The sequence below is a fragment of the Salminus brasiliensis genome, chromosome 17, assembly GCF_030463535.1.
Source record: "Salminus brasiliensis chromosome 17, fSalBra1.hap2, whole genome shotgun sequence".
NCBI lineage: Eukaryota > Metazoa > Chordata > Actinopteri > Characiformes > Bryconidae > Salminus > Salminus brasiliensis.
Genome location: NC_132894.1, coordinates 24,662,027 through 24,683,183, shown reverse-complemented (window position 1 = coordinate 24,683,183; position 21,157 = coordinate 24,662,027). Strand labels below are relative to the sequence as shown.

Below are 21,157 nucleotides of genomic sequence, written 5' to 3'. Positions count from 1 at the left end.
AACTAAGATTAAACTGTAGATTAACTAGGGTCGCGGTTGGTCCAGAGCCTCATCTTCCATTGAAGAGTACACTCATACCTCAATTGGCAATTTAGCATTGCAAATTCATCAAGACAAATAGAACAAAATAAAATAAATTTGTATCAACATTGTTTAATTGCAAATGAACACACACATAACTACCAACAACTGTGAATTTGTTTAAAAACTGTTAAAACTGTTACCCAAAATGTTCAGAACATAATTCCATTCCCAGGTGAGGCCAATAACAACAAGCCCAGTGATAAAAGTTGTGACAAACCATGCTATCATTGTGGTAAACACTTTGAAACACACCATTAAAATAAAATCATGAGTAGAGTTCCCTTTAAAAGCAAACAGTCTGAAAGGAAATCCAATGTGCAATTGTCAGATGCAAGTGTCATCTGTCATTCTGCTGTTCCATTTTTTTCTTTTATCTTTTATCTGTGGAAAAAATGCTTGCAATCAGAATTCCACAATCATCGAAGACATACTATTACCAGAAACAATACAATCTTTATCTAGCTACAGGATGTTTTGTGTGTGTATGTTACCTGCAAATCAGTGGCTCTCCCAATGTCCCACCCATCTTTTGCAAAGCGTCATTAAGTCCAGCTTTTAGAAGTGTGTAATCTGGCTTCTCAGTATAGTGCAGGCCCATTGCGTGAGACAAGTAGCTTTGCAATCCACCTATTGACACATGCACAACATAATTAATATGTACAGTCCCCTCTGAAACTATTAGCATGGCAAGGTCAATGCTTTTGCTGTAGAAACTGTGGACTGTAGATTTGGGATTGCAATCAAATACTAGATAGACTAATGCTCAGAATTTTAGCTTGTACTGGGTAATTGTCAAATACAGTGGTGTCATGTCTTGGGCTGCTTTTAAAACAGACTCACTAATATTTATTGATGACATAACTCATGATGGTAGCAGCAGAATTAATTCAAAAGGCTATAGCAACATTCTGCCAATATACAGAGAAATTCAAGCTAATGGAGCATGCAGCATGCCAACACAACAATGAACTTTATCAGGGAAAAGATGCAGAAGGTTTTAAACTGGCTAGGTCAATCACCAGTCCCAATGAGCATGAATTTCACCTCCTAGACAGAAGAGTGAAGGGAGATACCTCAAAACAAACAACCTGCTGAAAGATGCTATGGGAAAGTATCACAGAAGAACAATGCAAAGGTTTGGCAGTGTCAAATGGTTGCTGGCTTGTTGCAAGAGACATGCATTTTAGTTATTTACCCAGTGTTCAAATTTGCACTGGGTGGCCTGCCACCAAAGCCATGTTCAACATTTAAATTTAAATGTGTTTAACAAATAAAAGCTAATATTCTGATTCATCTCAATTAAAAAAAAAGCAAAAGCAAATAAATTGGCTTTGCCATTTCACCATTGCTAACACCAACATTACAGTACTTATACATACCTGAAACCCTCTTCTTTTTAAAACAGTAGCTCATTAGTCCAAGACTATCAGTCATGTACCTGTTCAGACAAAGAGCACTGCTTACCAACAAAAGCAAAAACATATGCTAAATGTCAATTATTACATTTTGTCAAAGGGGGTTAAAACATTGTTTTAACTGTTTAGGAAACAGCCATTTTTACAATCCCTTTTACAGGCTCAAAAATAATGGACATAAGCAGTTTTATGATGAAGCATTTGGTTGATATTTAGCCTGAAGAGTTGGCGATGCAAGTGAATAAGATCATCATAAGGCTGAAATGTAGAAGTGGCCAAATCAACAACTCGGTACATTATTAAAAATAAATAATGCACTGAATTCAAGATGCAAACCAATGGTAACAATCATATTCACTATTTGTGTTGGCCTCTGCCTTTAACACATACATGTACATTAGTGAGATTTGCACAGGGCGGTGGGCAGTCATCGCTGCGGCAGGGAGGGTGAAGGGCCTTGGTCAAGGGCACAACAGTGGCAGCTTGCTGAGCCAAGGTATCGAACCCACAACCCAATCATCAACAGTCCGGTGCTCTAATCTCTGAGCCACCACTGCCCAAACAACATTCATTGGACAAATGAAATAGATATTAACTAGACTAGGGAGAAGGAAAGGAAGGGTTCATTATTTAAAGAAATACAAATGGTTTGGCTATCAATTAAACATGGTTTAATTTAATCACTGGTGTTTACTGATATGACAGCTGATGCTGAAATAGCATGATAAAATCTGAAGCATACAGAACTATACTTTGTTAGTCAAAAGATTTAGTCAAATGACTCAAACCAGATAGGATAGTGCAACCCAAAATCTTAATAAAACAAAGAAATGGAATGTTTTAAATGTCAGTCTTGCTGAAGCCTGAGCAACCAAACATTTGGTGACACCCATAGGTTCCAGACATCATGCAGACATTGACTGCAAAGGATTTGTATCCAAGTATAAAAATGGCTAATTTTATTTAGAATTATATTAGTTTGTCCAATTACATTTGAGCCTGTAGAAAAATGAGAGACTATTTAAAAATGGCTGTAATTTCTAAACAGTTAATACAATAGTTTTGTAGATAAGTTTGTACATTTAAGATGACAATTTCAACCACATCTTGATTTCCTTTCAAATTATCTGTGCTCAGAGGGCAAACTACTACATCTGTCATGGTCCAAATACTTACGGACCTGATTATATCTTTGTAATGTATCTTAAATAGAAAAACATGTGCAAGTATGTTACCTCTCTTTCTCAGCAGAGATGGCAGAGCTAGACTGAGTGAAGTCACTCCAGGGTAGAGTGCCTGTCATCCAGGAGAGCAGACAGTAACCCAAGGACTGCAGGTCGCTACGTCGAGAAGGACCTGTATTGTGCATGCACTAATCAATATAAACTCACACCTACATAACAAGGCACATTGGCTTTGGGTATGAGCAATGTTGCGTGTAAGGTCAGACCCCTTTTTTTGTTTAAAAGTGCATTTTGCCTTTAAAACAAATCATTAATGTCTGCTCAATGACACAGATCAAATGAATAAATATGAATGCATTAAATATAGTATTTATTATATTTCACTACTGCCCACGACTTGGGAAAAGTGCTGTGCGATATGACCTCCAATCACCATCACAATTAACTGAACATTTAACTGAACCTTGATAATGATAGAACGAATCTTTAAATGAACAGCATTTTTCTCTGGTGTAAGCTACTCAAGTTGCTCAGTTGGCTCAGTGTTTGAGTTCTCTTTCATGTTGCAGACTGGATGGTTCCATGGAGACGTACATATGCAGTAGTACGTTTTTAAGTGAACAGTACATGAACACACACAGTGAAGAAAGTATTTAACAGTATGGCTGGACGGTATGACCAATGTATATCACAGTATTTACGATTTTTGGCAGTTTCATATGATGGTATTTATTTATTTTGCATAACTGGTACTCATGATTTTTATGGCTTCTTTCATTTTCAAGTGTACAAAGACTAAACATTTAAAAACATTTTATCATGTATAAACAACTATTGGATTTGCTTTGCCCCACAAAATGACAATATATGAAGTAATCACTTAGAATGAAACTATTTATGTTTAAAATATAGCATTAAATTCACTGTTGAACAGTCAGAATGCCCTTTGCTCTCCTTGTAGCGGCGGTATGGGCAAAAAAAGTCTTTATAGGTTAACAGTGAATTTGGGATTTGGATTAGCCGTCAATTGTTACGCTATTTCAAAGTACAGTTTAAATAATCTGAGATGACTGACTGAACAATTTGGCAGATCAGCTTACCAGCCCCCTTATGTGAATCCAAGCTGATAAAGTTGAGGTTTCCTTGGTGGGGAGTGCGGCTGCCCTCCCTGTACTCCACATGTTTGCCTCCAGGACAGAACCTGAATGTATGGCCAAATCCTGACAAGAACACCTAGGAGGCACACAGTATAAGAAATGGAACAGAACAAATGGCTAACAAGAAAAACAACTAAGCATCAACTAACTGCACATAAAAAAGATGCACTGACCTGAGAGTGTCCGTTTGTGTTGATATAGATGTTGCCAGCATGGATGTCTGCATGAGCATATTCATTCTCATGTACAAATTCCAAAGCATCCAACTAAAACAAACATACATTCTCCTTAAATTTAATAAACAAACAATTATAAAAATTCTTATTTGGCAGAGCAAGAAGTGAAATCACAAGAATGAACAAACAGCTCACCAATCGCAGTGCCAGCTGCAAGACTGCCCTCTCAGGAAGAGATTCCATCTTTTTGTCCATAAGTGATTGCAAAGTTTGGCCCATGTCAGGAAAAATTAAAAATCTGTCAATAAAAAGGCACATATTTAGCAATGTTAAAAAAATAAATAAAAAATAAATAAAAAAAAGAGACATGCTGTTTCACTTATTTGACAAACACACAAACCTGTATGTATCATGGACACCAAAGCCCACACATGACGGAATTCCAAGAAAGTCCATATTGTGTTTCTTCATCCACTTCTCCACTGGAGAGAACACCACACAAGCACGCACACACACATCATTCACTTATATACATGTTCCCAATGAGTGCGGTCAAACTATCAAACAAGCCCTTTGCAGTCAGTTGTAGTCACAAATTATTTGGCAAATTAAAACTTTCAGCACCACTTTATTAAAAAAAAAACAAGTGAGTGTCTATATATTTTTGACCCTGTGTTAATTTCAGACCCCCAAAACTGTAAACAAAGTTACACTGATTCTGCCTCAGAAAAAGATCAGGTAAAATGAGCCACTGATATTCTCAAAACATGTAGCAAACTGACCAGCAGCGGGTTTGGCAGCTCTTTGAAGGAAATTTTGTTCACTGAACAGTTGTCCTTCTTTAGCACCCTAGAAAGTAGTAGTCACACACAGTCAGCATAAAACAAACACACACCTTTCAGTAAATTATGTTACATACCGTCTCATACTGGGGACAGTTCTCACCATTCTCAAAATGTGCTTCCATTCTTTAGAACTGGCTCCCCCACTGACTACAGAGAAGGTCAAGAGTTAAAGTTGTGACACCATACTGACTTGTCCAATACAACATCTAAATGTAAGATTTTAATCAGTTTCTTTTCAGTAAGATTTTAATCAGGATTTCCCCATACTCCTTTTGGTATTGCTTCTTTAGGTGGAGGATTTTACTAAGCCATGCAAAGACCATAATGCTGTTCATAATTAGATAAATACTGTACCACCATAGGTCAGCTCCACTTCTGTTTGAAACAACAGTTTCACTAGTCTCCATTTTTTGCCTGATTGGTCACAGAACTCCATCTCTTCCTGCACAGGCTCAACAACACACAATCGCTTGGCCCTCTTAGCTTTGCCTTTTGCTGAGAACACAAGTAAATGTTATTAGAAGGGGGAAGGGGGGGGGGGGTTGGGGGTAGCAAGTACCAGCAACAAATCTTAGGATTCAGTGAGTAAGCACATTAGTAATATGATTGGTTATTACATAGAAAGCATAGTCTTATTACTTAGATCCGAAAAGCTGTATTTGGAGTAAAAAATATGATAAAGTGAGCTTTTTTTAACATCACAACTATGAAATGGTGACAAATGACACTATTTGTAAAATGTAGATGTATTAATCAAAAGTGTCTATGTTAATAAAAATAATTAGTATAGAAATTGTCACATGCTGCGCTGTGGCAATTATGGGCAATAAAAGCAATTTCTAAGCAACATAAGGATGTATGCATATTTAGAAATAACTTATTGAGAGTGATTACTGTACCTCTCATTATTGGATTATTGAAATACTTCAATGTCAAAGTCTATTGTTCTGCAGTTATAGGATTATGTGCATGTAAAACACAGTGACATGCACAGTCATTTGTAATTACCTTTAAATTCAAACAATTATTTAGCTTTTGTTTTTTTAAACAAATAACAATTGTACTTAATTTAATTGCCAACCTGAGGGGGACGTCTGGACTGGTGTCACTGTCTTCAGCTCTTCCTCCTCCTGCAGCTTAGGGGATGCCTTTCGTTTCCGAGGTGACACTAATCGCTGCTGGTCTGTCATAGGAGGAAATAACTGTCTAAGAACAAACTGTCTTTGGTCATCTACTGCACAATCAGTTAACTGAATGTCATCAGAGTGTTGCAGGCTGAACTATGGATGGTTCCCAAGTAATCCAGTAAAAAAAAAAAGTAAAGGTAAAGGTGCACGTATTTGTCACTGTACAGTGTGCACTGTACAGCAAAATGGGTCCTCCGCATTTAACCCATCTGTGGTAGTGAACACACACTCACACACACACACTAGTGAGCTAGGGGCAGTGAGTACACACACACACACACACCCAGAGCGGTTGGCAGCCAACTCCAGCGCCCGGGGAGCAGAGAGGGTAAAGGGCCTTGCTCAAGGGCCCAACAGTGGCAGCTTGCCAAGCCCGGGAATCGAACCCACAACCCTGTTATCGATAACCCGGCGCTCTAAACGCTGAGCCACCACTGCCCCTGTAGCCACCACTGTAATGTGTAGTTTTATAGGAAGACAATGTATCTGTGTATCTAGATTTGGATTTACTGAGTTAGATGCAGAAAGCAACCTGCATGTGCATTAATTGGAGACAGTCTTATGGGCAAGATGGATTTGGAATCCAGGCTACTGCTTTTTCACTTTTTTTTTTTATCATTAATGTTTAAAACAGTCTGGCCAGAGGAGGATGGGTCCCCCTTGTGAGCCTTGGTTCCTCCCAAGGTTTCTTCCTCCAGCTCTGAGGGAGTTTTTCCTTGCCACTGTCGCCGTTGGCTTGCTCACGGGGGTCTTTGACGCTTCATGTTATTCCTTCTTTCTTCTCTGTCTCTGTTCTTTATTAAGTACTAATTATGTAAAGCTGCTTTGTGACGACAACAGTTGTAAAAAGCGCTATACAAATAAATTTGACTTGACTTGACTTGACTTATTTTTTTCATATTTACTTGCAAGGTTCTGGGGGGAAATTCCTGATTTCATTTATTTTGCAAAGACCTGTTCATATTTTTCAGCATTAAATGCTACCGCTCTTCCTTTGAGTGGTACAACATACATGTGCATTGTTTGACTGAGCGTGAAAAAAGTACAACTGTTTTATTTGCCAACCTGATAAAGACATCTGGGGTGAGGAAGAGGACACTTTCTTTGATTCTCTCTCTTCCTGATCCTTGGAGGATGCTTTTCGTTTCCGAGGTGATGTCAGAGCCTTTTGATCTTAAAATAAAAATAAAAAAATAGTTGAAGGCAAGTTTTTTTGATTACAATCAGTTGAGTGTAAGTCCTCAATTCACCTGTGTGGTGTTCTTTTGGTGGTGTAGCTGGACTACATGCAAACTTGGTTGCTGTACGTCGTACAGACCGGATGGGTGAGCGCATCAGCGTTGAACAGGCAGAAGCCGCAACAGAACCTTAATGGAAATTTTAGAATTTTAGAATTTAAAGTTAGACAGGAACATAACTGCCAAAGTAGTTTTCTACAAACTACTGAACTCATAGGAGGTGCTTGAACACACCGACTTAACAGGACTGGGTATTCAGAAAGCATTTTAAAACAAACATAATTCTTAAAGTAGAGAAAACTCCGGTAAAGGTGATCTTTGTAAAAATGCTTTTGGGAAACCAGATGTGTTTCAGCAGGAAAATCACCAAACTGTCAGACACTGACCATTCAAGACCTGTTAACTGTGTTTCCGTCTGCAACAAAGAGTACTTTTAACATTGCTACCAATGCTTGCTCAAGAAGATGCAAAGGACAACCGTTCACTAGTCTGCACACATAATCGTCGTTTACAATGGTCAATTATAAACTTCTAAAACACTATACTGTGTAAAATATAAAATCTTTATACCTCACTTCTAGGCCAAGTCAGAATAAAGCACTGTTTATCTGTGAATCTAGATTTACCTTCACTGTTGAGAACACCTGACAGGACTGACTGTGGACCAGGAGACAAGCAGTTTATGCTGGCAAGTGAATCTGACTTGAATGCGATCTCAGGGCCTGTAGATTCAGACTGATCAGCCAGACTGGGGAGTTTCTCCCCGCACGATGGACAGAACTTAAACCCAGGCTGCAACTTTGAACCACACTGTGGGCAGTAATGTAACGACATGCTGGCCTTGATCAAATTGCGCAGTGTGCTCTGGCAGAAAGAAAAAACAAAGTTAGCTGACTAGCTGTATCATTTACTTTGCGTTTGCTCGTCTGTACTGATCTGCTCGATTCTGGATGACTAAAGGATAACCTAAAAACTTAAAAAGTAAAAAAAGAGGTCAAAAAACGGAATAAAATCGAGTAATAATACGTTTACCAAACAGCTAGCTAGCTAGCTGGCCAAATATTGCTTCTGCACATCACGTGACCCCCACAACGGCGGCTGGCGAGGGCCAATAATGATGCGCTTTTTAAAATGCTTTTGCTAGATGACTTCATTTCTGTGTGCGTTGCTAATTATGAATCCTCGCACTTTGAAATCCAAATGGGCAGCAGTGAGAGGTCGACGTTGTTAAGTATTACAAAGAGGACTTGACTGCCAAGTCAAAAGTGTAAGGGTGAGCATTTAACCAAGCAGTAAAATGTGTCTATGAAGAACGATGGTTGCCTTGTCTTACACAAATGTCACACGACTGTAAGTAAACAAAACCAAAGGTTTGGCTTCCTGTCAACGCCTGAAAACTACTGCATATTGGCAATAAAATATGGACCCGTTTCTTGAAAAGAAACTTTACAGTATAACGCCTTTCAGAATGCACTTCGGTCCAAGAATGCTTAATCCCTGACCGAGAAATCAGCAGAAAATATTAAAAGGCCGAATGCCAAACATCTCTCATCATGGCAAAACACATTAACAAAACCGTAAACTCTTCCAGCACAGAAATTGTAATTGCTTTAAGCATAATTAAAATTTGGTATTTAAAAATTTTGGTTATCCAGGATGAAAGGTTAGTCTCCTGCCAAATGCCATTCTTTTTAGACGTTTTGCGCGATGACATACTTGTAATAAATCAATTTGACCCCAGTATTTCTCATGCTTCACAACTGTTATTTTAGCAATTTTTAATTATTTGCTTAAATTAAGCAGTCATTGCAGATTTGACAAGAAAGGAAAACAACCAAAACAAAACACATTTATTCGAAAAGGCTGCACTACGAACTTGCCTTGAAAATACCATGGATTTTTTTTTTAATGGGGAGCGTGAGAAAAAAACAAAACAAAACATGCCAACACGAAATGAAACCTTGGACCATTTTAAAACAGATGAGACTAAATATGCTTTAGCAAAAGCAAATGATTGTTCAATATACTTAACATTTAAAAAAATAATAATAAATTATAAACTTAATAAATAATTATTAAGTTGGGTTTTTTTGTATTCCATCACTAGCAAAATAAGAAACCCTTTTGCTTACGGTGTATTTCTGAGGGCTTCAGAGGTTTCTGAAAGAACTGCTCTTTGACAAGGGTGTGTGATAACATTGTATTGAGAAATGAGTTTTACAGATTATTTACAATGAGTTTGTTAAAACCACAACCCAAACACCCTCTCACAACATCTTATTTGAACATGTTTTTTTTTTTCAGAAAAAATGCAAAGAGATGAAATGTTATCAGCTACTATCACTAAAGTCATTTCCCCATCCCCCCATAAAAATACGAAATCTTTCTTTAGTTGCCACGGAGATACATGAACTATGTACACCAATCAACAGTTGTAAAACTCAGAGACTTGGCCCTGTATGTGTCTGTCTCCATGAATTTCCTTCTCCGCAGCCAATTCCTGCCTCTGTCTCTCCAGCTCCTCCCTCTCTCGCCGAAACTCCTCCTTTGCCTTATACAACTCCTCCCTCTCCTTATGGAACTCTTCTCTCTCCTTCTGGAGCTCCAATCTGGTGTTCTCAAGCTCCTCTTTTTCCCTCTTCAGTCTATGGTGCTCATCCTCCTGTTCACGTTTTTGATTTTGAAGTGCACGCCTCTCAGCTTCCAACTCTCGGATCTGCTGCATTAATTCCCTCTGCTGCTGTAGACTTCGGCCTTCCTCTTGTTGCACACGCCTCAATGCTTCAGTCAGCTCCCGCTCTCGCTCCAATATTTTCCGACCATCTGACCAATCCACACCTAAAAAGGAAAACAAACAATTCATGAATTAGTCATTAATGTTTAGGTAAAATATAGTCAAAGGCTAGTGGACATGCCTGTCAGACTGAAAAAAATAATTTTAAATAAGAAACTCATGCCAAAACATTGCTGCAATTAAAGCTGATCCATACCTGAATATCTGTCAGAGAAGCTACTGTTAAGTGGTGACTGGACATTACGACTTGACACTATGCGGCTTTTGGCAGGACTTGGGGGGCAATATTCTCCATCCTCAGGTTTACGCTTTGCAGGGCGTTTTTGGGGGTGCTCCTCAAGCTGTGCATACTCAGTAGGATGCTTATTTTGCAGGTGCCGGATGAGGTTGCTGGTGCTACTCTGGTGCTGGATCTTCTCCATGCAGAGCAAACACAGTGCTTTCTTCTCCTGATCCACCTTTCGATAATGTACCCACACTGCACTCCACTTGCGAGTATTGGGAGTCAGTGGTAGAGGACTGCCCTCTGGCGCAACTTTACTTTCTGCCTCACATCCAGATGCTTCTGCCTCTGCTGTTCCTTCTCCCGCAGCAGCACACAGGATTCCTCTTATGGCTCCATCCATCTCAACTTCACCCACTTCATTCTGCACCTCCACTTGTTGCTCATCCATCATTACTGTAACTGTACAAAAAAGAAAGTTGCAATAACATAAAAATTCAACTTGAGTTAATCTACTCAGAGGGGGGGGGGGGGGTGTCAACCTAGGGCTGCACAATATTGGGCTTATAATATTAGGTTACTGACATTGCAAAACTTACAGCAGAGTTCAATAATCCAACATGTCATGATATTAATAATGCACTCTGTCTCCAATATTGAATTAAAATAAACAATACTGGGAAGGTAAACTCAGCATATGATATATCTGTTATGGACAAAAAGTGTTTTTTCCTTTTCTACAAAAAAGATTTTTACAATTTAATGACATTGCACATCCTGCGGCGTGACCAATGCGCATGTTCACATTGCGATAATCATGCTTAAACGATATATTGTGCAGCGTTAGTTTAACGTTACATCTACTGTACTGCCGTAAAAATAAAGAGAAAACTACAGTTAGCGTCAAAACAGAAACTTTCACTGTATGTTATGATACTTATGCATGTTATGCAAGCTATAAAAGATACCATATAACGACCCATTTAAGTATTTTAGTTAAAATCCTTTTACGATAACCAGTGACGTGACCGTTAGCTAGCATACGCAGAACGAACACACTACTCGGTTGTCCAAAGATCCGATTCGGTTCATCTGCTAGCTGATCGAATCACTAACGCTGTGTGAGATCTGAATCGTTTCTTGCTAGACTCAACCGCTAGCGCTACATGTTTTGTTAGCATCCTGTTTTTTGTTTTTTTTTGTCAACCTGATAGCGTTATGCTAATGTTGGCGCCAAGAATTAGCTTAGCCAGCTGATAACCTACTTGGGACACGGAGCAGACGCAGACCAATAACGCATAAATAGCCAATTAGCAAACGGTAGCGATTAAATTATCGATTTCGTTATTTTATCAACTGTAAAAATGCCTTGAGTAAACAACGGCGTCAGGCCTGCTAGGCAACTTGAACAACCCAAACCTTCTACACAGCCATTGTTGGATGCTGCTTTTCCGGCTGTTGATTTCCTCTTGTCCAGAGCGGAGAAATCGTTCGGGTGTTTCGCTCGTAAATGGCGAAGCATGTTCGTCGTGTGACCGAAATATAAAACCGTCTTCATACAGAGAAGACATAGTACTCTTTTTTCATCCTCAGCTTGGAAAAACGACCACACTATACTCCGTTTTCGAGCCGCCATTTCTGAGTTGGTTTTGTTCTAAACACTTCACTATACCGTTTTGCTGCCCCCTCAGGGTCGGCGGACAGCAGGCGCGCCACTCCGATAGCGCCTCGATGAACGCTGGGAGGTGGGTGGAGCTAAACTTTCATTCCCGCCCGAAATGAGTCCTTTGCCTGTGCTGACGTAGAGACTATAGCTATTAGGGTCACTGTCAAGTTAAATCTATTGCAGTTAAACGAAAAATACTAGCTGCCTTATTTATGTTTTCAGTATTTAAGGTGATGTATGGCACAGCGGAATGTAATGAAGCAAGTTTGAATACAGGTTTGATACTCTTTCTTAACTATATCACGTTTCATAAAGTTACTGTAATTCTGTCAATTATTATTAATTATTATTACCTCGATATGGGAAACAAAGCTTTAGAAAACCTATAAAAAACACCATTCCTCTCAGAGATCTAGTATACTTCTGGACATTTTAAGGTATTTAATAGTTATGTATTCTATGATGTTTTACTAGACGGAGGCAGGATGGCCTATTTTAAAGTGGAGAAGTGGTACTGAGGGGCATGCAAGTATAGGCACTTTGTTCTCTATTGTAAATAGTTAAGTGGTAGAAATAAACGGATCTCCAAAAAGCATAAAGGTAAGATTAAGATTCATATAACTATTTTCAACATTTAAGCAACGTTGGTGTATTATTGTTTTGTAAAAGTATTTGCGCTCACAGATATACAGGGTTTTAGAACTTAATTAGCTTTTTAGGGCAATGGTTTGTTCAAAATAATTGTTAAGAGAAGTGATGCGAAGCCTAATAAATACTATGACTGCCAAAATCTTGTCCTAGACAGCTGCCTAGCATTTTATTACAAGACAATTACAAGAATATATACCCAAAAATATAACTATATATATATATATATAACTATATAAAACGCTAATCTGAAATCTGCTTATGGCTCTCGCGTCACGCCTTTTAGCAGTACACACATAGCGACCAAACTAGCTCCGAGGTAACGCCGATTGGCCTGTCCTGAAATTTTAGTCAGCGATCTTCAAAAACGATTGGCGACTAGAAAATCGGGGATAAAGTCGTGTAGCGTAAACCTGGCAACACCTGACTTTGCTATCCACTGACACAAGAGAGTGACGTCGTTTTATAGAAGGCAACAGCAGGATAATGAATGAAAACTCAAAATGTATATGCAGTGGATAGTACCTACCAAAAGTGGTTTCAAGAAAGGATGACCTGTGAACTGGGGTCATGGGCACCTAAGTGCTCATTAATGCTATCCATTTTTAGCCTTAGGCCCCAACTCACACCTTGCAGGACTTAAAGGATCTGCTTCTATCTTCTTGGAGAATCATACCACAGTATGCCTTCAGAGGTCTTGTGGAGTCCATGCTTCAAAGGGTCAGCTCTGTTGTGGCAGCTCAAGGGGGAGAACTTAATATTAGGCTGGTAGTATTAATATTATGGCCGATTTGTGCATGTCAGAATCATTTCATCTTTAACATTATCTGCTGAGTAAACGCGAGTAAATGCTGTGCTGAAACTCTTAGATGAGCAATCACATAAATATTCACCAACAATGGCATCAACAATCACACCACACTCAAAACTCTGATCACATTTCTCCCACCATTCTGAAGGTTAATGTGAACATTACCTGAAGTTTCTGGCCTGTGTCTGCATAGCTGTTTAGGTAACTGCATAAATGAGTAGATGAACAGGTCTTCCTAACAAAATGCTAGGTGAGAGTATGCAGCAAAAGGAGTACTTCAGGACCACCGGTGTAGGAAACCAGTGCATAAAAGGGGGGAAGGAATTACTTTTTGTTTCAAAAAAGAGCTTGATTAAGTTAGACTGCATCCTTTAAACCGTGCATGTGGAAATCTATTAATTATTAAACCGCTTACTAAATTAGGAAAGCATTTATTAAACAATAATTGAAAACACTAACAAAGACTCTCTCTAGGTCATTTTTAAATACACAGTAAGTGCAGCCAATGGAACAACAAATTCTGAAATAAAACATAAATACACTCTGCAAACTCTGTGCAGCTTATTAGAAATACCAGCTTCTAAAACACCAGTAGATTATAACTTTCAGCAGGAGGTACATTTAAGTCAAACTTGTGCATGTCCAGTATGTCATATTTTTCATGACACCCCCCCCCCCCCCAAAAAAAAAAAAACACCACCCTCAGAGTTTAGTTAAGAGAATGAAAGCAAAATGAGCACATTAAAAGCTCAGTTTATCAAAATTAAAACATTCTTTTACTGCAATTTTAAACTTAAAGTGTAAAATGAAAAAAATTCACAGTTAAACTTAAATAAAAATCCATTGCCTCCAGTAACACAACTCCAGTGTTTCTTCAGTTCCAGACAAAAGGAACAGTTCTGAACCCTGAAAGATTTGGGCTTTTTACATTCAGTAACCATTTTTGTATGTATTAATTTAAACGTGGCCATGTTATCCAGGCAAAAAAAGCCATGTTATCAGTGTCTAAATAATAACTGGAGAAACAAGAATATGGTTAGTTAGGAGGGGTTCTGTGGTTGTGGTTTGGATCAATATCCTGGGTCCTGACTTCCACAGCTTCCCACTCTCCAGTGCGATTTGACCGTTTGATTGCATCAACAACTGTCTGAATATACAAACCATCCTCAAAAGTAGCTGCCATGGAAACGGGATGCCGTGCCCATGACCGCCTGTCCTCCTGTGCCTGAAAAGACAGACGTAGTTGAGTCACCATAGCATTCAGTCCTGTGACAGATGGCCCTGCAGCTGACCCACTGTCACTCAGAAGGAGTTCCTCCCCATGTGTGCTGTTGCGCTGGCCATACAGCTCAGTCCCCTTTGCAACAAGTCTCCCAGATGACCCCACCAACATGACCTCATGTAGGTCAGCACCTGGGAGGTTAAAGTTCAGCGTCACACTACAGACCACACCCCCACCCATCAGTAACTGAAAGCAAGCATAGTCATCAGCAGTCACAGAGCGAATCCCGCCTCCTGTGCTGCCCTGACGCACGAAGGTTCGCAACATTCCATGCACACGAGCAGCCCGTCCGCCAGTCACATAGCTCAGGAGGTCAATGATGCAAGAACCAACTGTGTGCAGGCCACCACCCCCCATCAGCTCTTCCCATGCCCAGCCGTAAGACTGACTAAGCAGAGAGCCTCCATATACACGTGCTTCACACACCTGTCAAAAAAAGAGAGACTGTTACACCTAGTGCACAACTTATTAGGGATGTAAAGGTACTTTTTTGTACAGCTATAGGAATGTATTTGTAAAGTCATCATGGTACGGGGTTTGCAGTTTAGTACACGCGGTTGCACAAAGGTTACATGGTACGTGTTATTAGGAAAACATTAAGCTGCAAGTTGTTGGATTTGCATGGTATTTTTAGTGCTTTAGGGTTATTGCCATGGTAACTGCAGTCTTGTTTCCCAACTCTTTCTGATCTTCTGGTTTTTTTACATCTTACTGCAATTCATAAAATCATGGGGGGGAATTGTACAAGGACAGTGTATCTATATTGTTGGACAGCTGAAGGGTGTGTGTGCGCTTAAACACATTCCAAATGAGAACATTTAAACTCTACAGGCTGTACCAGAGACTATATGTCACTAGGTGAAACAAACTTGCATGACTGTTCTAAAGAGTATTTTTGCTATTTTTCTCGCATAACCTTCTGCGCTGGTACGGACCTGTTATATTGGTCATAGTTTCTTTTTTTCATTTGCTGCATTGCTAATTCAGGACAAAGAATGCATGGCATCTCGTAATAATTATGTGACCGTTTCATTCGTTAGTCTTGCACTGCAACTTCTAAGATAATGTATCATTAGCTAGCTAATGCTAGCAAACTTACAGAGGCCATAATTCATCTGTTAGCATTATGTAATCTGCATGCATAAATCACACTTATATTAAACCACACCTAGGAGGCAACTTTATAGATGTAGTATGCCAAATGTTGGAATCCACTTAAACAAGTCTGTTTGAAACTCAGTGGGGTTTTATGCGAGTCTGTGACGACATTGGCATGCGGTTAGCACTATGCTAACAGATAGCCATGGTTTTAGCCAAAACAATGAGCACAAAAGTCACAAAATCATGATCATAGTCCAGCACGGTTGGTAAACAGTAACTTTTAATTCAGAAACCAAGCAGTTCGCTTTCAATTGTTTGCTTTGCAAAGGGAACACTGGCTTCAACTAAGCAAGTTGGGCCACCCTCATGCTGCAGGAGCGATGCTGAACTAGCTGTGCACTAAAGCATACTTATTGCCACACTAATGATTAGTGCACTTGAGGAGAGCTAAAATCGTATTATTCGTATACTTATTAGATACAGCCTCCGCCATTTTCTGTACTGGAAATAACCCAGGATCGTGTGGCACAAAGGTAACATGAATATGGAGCCAATCAGCAGATCCCTAAGCCATTAAGCCCTACCACCGTACAGTTCTGTGGCCCAGTTCTAAGTTTGGTTAGCTAACAGTGCTGGGAAAATCGTGCCAAGACGAGTGTGAAAGCATTCCGTGCAAAACCGTGTTTGTGTGGAAAGGCCACCAGAACGATTGCCCTCCATGCTCGGAACTGTTCGGCCCTGCAGTGGAAAAGCAGCCTTTATGTATCATTATACCCCTACAACTCTTGTTATAAACAGGTCCTCTTGTTTATTGAGGACCTGTTGATTATAAATTATATAAATTAACCAATATGCTCTCAAAAGTAGTAAAAATGACTACTTACCTGCAGTGTCCCACAATAACCTTCCCCAAGCAGACGCTTCATCAGGACAAAGGCAGGCAGGAAGCGCAGTGCATTGCTCATGATGCTCATCAACTGCGGGTAATACCGTGCTGCTGTCACCATTTTACAAGCATCAGTTAATGTTGCAGCCTGCTCACTAATCACATTCTTTCCTATCCCTGCAGACATAAACAAGGACAACACAGAACAACAGCAAATGAATAAGACATCCACTTCAGTCAGCTGACATAAAGCCTCTTCCTCTAATATAAGCATATATTCACTGTAGTAAATATTTTTTTTTAATTACTAAGAATATTTACAATGTATTAATCACTGATTCAAATTCGCCACTCAAGTGTGCAGCCCTAAACAAGATCAACAAAGAATTAGCAGCACCAGTAGTTGAGTCAGCACTAACCGCTTCAATCATCTTAACGAAAGTTGCCATGCTGCTCTGAAGGAGTATTTTGCACGTTTGTAGAACAAGTATTGTACTGCCTGCATCAAAACAAAGTGCATTATCTTTTAGCTATATAGTTTTTTTTTAAGCTGTATAGATCTAATGAGATGTTTGTGGCCTTAACTCAAAATTGTTATATAAACCTAAATGATATATATAAACTTCAGCTGGTGAGTTTCAGGGTTTATTAGTTTATGGAAGTGAACCAGTAAGTAAATATTTTTTATAAATCACTGTGAATGTCCTATTCTGAAGCTATTACAGAATTTTGATCTTTGGCTGTCACAATGAGAATATGGACTTACTTGAAGGCAAAATACTAAATACCATACTTTTTTTTAAATATAAGGAAAGTGCCCCACCCCAATAAAAAAATAAAAATAAAAATATAAACATTAATTACAAGTAAAATTGCGTGTTTACAGTAATGAAAATATTTATGCTTATTTTCTCTAGGGGATTTATTCATTTACAATTAGGAAATCAATAAAACTGTGTTTCACCAGGGATGACCAAACACAAATAAGGGAATACATTCTCTACAGGAAATACAATATGTAAATATAAATATTTTGTGCACATTTTAAATTTTCTGAATATAACAAAAATAAAGAAAATGTAAAGAAAAAACCTATTTAAATGTGCAATTACTTTTACACATGCCACGTTACTTTTCTATTCTTTGCTATAAATTATGCTTAAGAATCTGCAGAAGTGTGTTCTTTGTAAAGGTTTATCTTATTTTGTATCACTTTAATGAAGAACACAAATGTACACATTATATGGACAAAAGTATTGCAACCACTGCTGTGAGAATTTGATTGCGTTAAAAAGAGCGTTACTGAGGTCAGTGAGTTGGATGGCCACCACCCCAACTCATCCGAAAGTATTAGATGGAGCACAATCATTCCAGGGAACACAGTTACACTTCTCCACAGCTCAATGCTGGGGGGTTTATACCCCTTTAGAATTAGTATCATGTTAACACATTAAAATATTTTTTGAGTGTAATAAAAAAAAATATATTGTGTATTTTAGTGGAATTGATGTTTAAGGTTCGGCTGTTCACCCTGTTTTGGGGGAGGAGTCAACAAAGACATTGTTTAAGCTTATTCGTTTGTGAAGCTCTTCTGGAAAGTCTTGCAGAACATACTCTTCTTTCCATATGTTCTTTGTCAATTAGTTTGTTAATTATTGGGATTGATCATTTTCTGGAAACTCACCACTAAACACTGATTTGAAGTCCTAATTAACTATCAATCAACAATTTCTAAATAGACCTGAAATATCTGCCACTAGTGAAAATGTATGTTGTTAAATGTGAAAAAGAGGTCTGCAATTTAATGTTGACTAGAATAAAATGAGTTTCATGTTTACATTTATTTGCTGCTTAATTATGTTTAATGTACATAATGTATATATCTACTTAGTACTTGATTATCTCCACTTGCAGTACGTTTGTAAAATGTATTGTTTTTATTAGATGTTTATATACATATTTTTCTACATTTTATTGGATTTAATTTTATATTTGACTCTTGCACCAGGCTAAATGTCTTGTACACCTGGTACTTAGTAAACAGAGATCATTAAATATATATATATATATATATATATATATATATATATATATATATATATATATATATATATAATAATAGTTATTCTTTAATTACTCCCAATTCAATTAACTAGTTTTACTAGTACTAGTAAACTGGGCAGTTTAGGCCTTAAACATCCTGAAATAATGTTGGCATTTTGCTTATTTTGTGTAACATGGAACATGACCTATCAGCATGATCTTTCCATCCCACTGAACTCAGAGAATGCTGAGAAAACATTCTATCAGCACTGGAGGAGGAATTCCCTGCCGCTACAGCCCTGGTAAAGTAAGCATTTGGGCGGGATCCAGGAAGGAACCCACCCTAATCCGCTCAGTACACAGATGACTGAGATAAAATGAGCAAGAATGTGAAGTCTCACCTAAAGCTTTCACTGCAATCTGACGCGTATGTGGTGGGGGTGTGAGAATACACACAAGGTGGACCTCTGGATGCAGAAGAACATCATCGGATTGGCTTGTAGAGAAGGGGATGTCCAACTCATTAGCCAAGCACTCTGCTTCTTCCTGAGTTCGGCCCCAAACAGCTTGAACAGGGAATCCTTCCTTTTGGAGTAATGGTACCAGTGCACGTACCATCCGCCCAGTCCCAAACACACCCACACCTGGCAACATTTTGCTCCTACACTGTCAATAAAAACAATCACCAGCCTGCTACTCTCACACTCCCTCAGTCATTACGCACATCCCATCTGAATCCAAAGCACCATGGGGCAATCCTGCAGAGAGAGGACATATTAAGGATAAACCCAATGTATATATGGATATGCACCAATGAGTCAGATCAATTAGTAAGGGCAAGTTAGGCAAGTACCATTCAGTGATAGAGATTACATAATCAGTTTAAATGTATGTAATGTTGCTGCTTAGTCACTGCATGACAGAGACAGGTCTAGGCAGGATCAGATCAATGTACCGGCGAACTAAAATTAAGCCCAACCTCTTCAGATAAGAGACCAGAAGTAACAACACATTCTGTAGATAAGTATTCCTATCACTGTCACTGAAACACCTCTGCCCTGCTAGACTACCGTCCGCCAGTGTTGGCTAACTCTGTGTTTATTTAAAAGCCTGTGCACTTGCATATGTCGAAAACAACAACCTTTAGCATCCAGTTTTGCTTGCACAAACCAAAACGCACATTCTCAGTATATTTAATCAGCATATTTACCGACTGAGCATGTAGACAGTGTAGGGTTTTTTCCTTCCAGCGCGTTGTTAGCTAGCATCGCTTACTTACACGAGAAAACGGACTAGCTATGAAGTTAATTGTTGTAGCTAGCTAGCTACACTTTAACCACTGTACCACTGTGCTGTTGGAAAAAGCACATTTGCCTTAGCTACAAGGCTACAAACAAGTCTCACAAACATATAACTAAAATAGTAGCTAGATCTGCTGCCATTTGAAAAGAATATCCAACATTAATCATTACTAGCTAGCCATAGCTTTTGTGCTTACTTACTAAAGCGAACAGCTGAATGTTCACATCTGTTTACTCACCGAAATATAAAACCCTTTATTGAGTCAGATAAGAGCTGCTCCGTTAATGTCGCTGAAACAGTCTGTGCCAGGCCACCTCCCTCAGGATCAGGACAAGGGGTCGCCTTGTAAACTCACCATCCCTCTTTCGGCAAGGGGGGGGGGGGGGGGGTGGGGTTTAGGTCAGACCCGTCACGGCTTTCTCATTTTCAAATTAGTCTAATTCCTTCAGTTTTCTCAAGCTGTAGAGTAATATTTCGAGCGTGGGACCGGCGAGGGACCCGGTGTGTTCTGTTCTTATTGCAAACGTATCCGGCTCTTGCTTCTCACTGGCTCCTCACATCGAGACCAACGAAGCCTCTTTGCGCAAGTGCACGTCGAGCCATTGGATACGATCACCACGCCCATTACGATTACATATGAAAAAAAACCCACAAGACAGAATTGAAACCCTAAAAAACTGACCGTGATTTATTAGTTTGTTCAGTTTCCCCCACAGATCACTTGATTTACTGATTTAATAAAGAACCCAGAACCTAGGTACTGTAAATACTAAGCTTCCGCAAAGGATGCTTTAAAATGCAGAAAAAACGAACACATACACAATTGCAACTGTTTGTGTGTAATACTATTTGCTACTTTCTTTTGTTGTAGTAATACACAAATACAGCAAAAAGTAACAATTTGTTATTCGTTAACGCGAAGAGAAAATTATAATAATTATAAAACAAATATCTGTGGAATACCTTTATAGTAGTTGGCTATCAATAGACTAACAGCAGTTTTAATACTCTAATCTTGTGAATAAGAACAAATATTTTATTAGAAGCAGTTGGTTTTGGGAATGACCTGTCGACTTAAGATCCACTGACCTCACCATTGCATTCTTCTTTTCCTT

The 21,157-nt window shown here is 38.9% G+C and overlaps 3 protein-coding genes across 4 annotated transcripts; all 3 read right to left on the bottom strand.

Annotated features, from left to right (window-relative positions):
* Positions 1-137: 137 nt before the first annotated feature.
* Positions 138-8,371, bottom strand: vrk3 (VRK serine/threonine kinase 3). The gene is made up of 15 exons (XM_072660686.1): positions 7,913-8,371; positions 7,299-7,415; positions 7,114-7,221; positions 5,943-6,044; positions 5,216-5,356; positions 4,962-5,008; positions 4,799-4,865; positions 4,417-4,498; positions 4,212-4,314; positions 4,014-4,106; positions 3,784-3,916; positions 2,735-2,855; positions 1,464-1,522; positions 576-711; positions 138-465 (listed from the first exon to the last, which is right to left on the bottom strand). Exons 1-15 carry the CDS (start codon positions 8,118-8,120, stop codon positions 462-464), a joined length of 1,521 nt encoding a protein of 506 aa, XP_072516787.1. The 5' UTR covers positions 8,121-8,371; the 3' UTR covers positions 138-461.
* Positions 8,372-9,049: 678 nt separating this feature from the next.
* Positions 9,050-12,030, bottom strand: LOC140538022 (uncharacterized). Of its 2 annotated transcripts, none has more exons than XM_072660410.1 (3): positions 11,723-12,030; positions 10,277-10,765; positions 9,050-10,124 (listed from the first exon to the last, which is right to left on the bottom strand). In XM_072660410.1, exons 1-3 carry the CDS (start codon positions 11,937-11,939, stop codon positions 9,712-9,714), a joined length of 1,119 nt encoding a protein of 372 aa, XP_072516511.1. In that variant the 5' UTR covers positions 11,940-12,030; the 3' UTR covers positions 9,050-9,711. The 2 variants fall into 2 exon arrangements, with proteins under 2 accessions (XP_072516511.1, XP_072516512.1); XM_072660411.1 differs by lacking the exon at positions 11,723-12,030 and adding an exon at positions 11,569-11,716.
* Positions 12,031-14,109: 2,079 nt separating this feature from the next.
* Positions 14,110-20,583, bottom strand: gfod2 (glucose-fructose oxidoreductase domain containing 2). The gene is made up of 4 exons (XM_072660413.1): positions 20,281-20,583; positions 19,142-19,498; positions 16,696-16,874; positions 14,110-15,136 (listed from the first exon to the last, which is right to left on the bottom strand). The coding sequence occupies exons 2-4, from the start codon at positions 19,392-19,394 to the stop codon at positions 14,465-14,467; spliced, it is 1,104 nt and encodes a 367-aa protein (XP_072516514.1). The 5' UTR covers positions 19,395-19,498; positions 20,281-20,583; the 3' UTR covers positions 14,110-14,464.
* Positions 20,584-21,157: the final 574 nt, after the last annotated feature.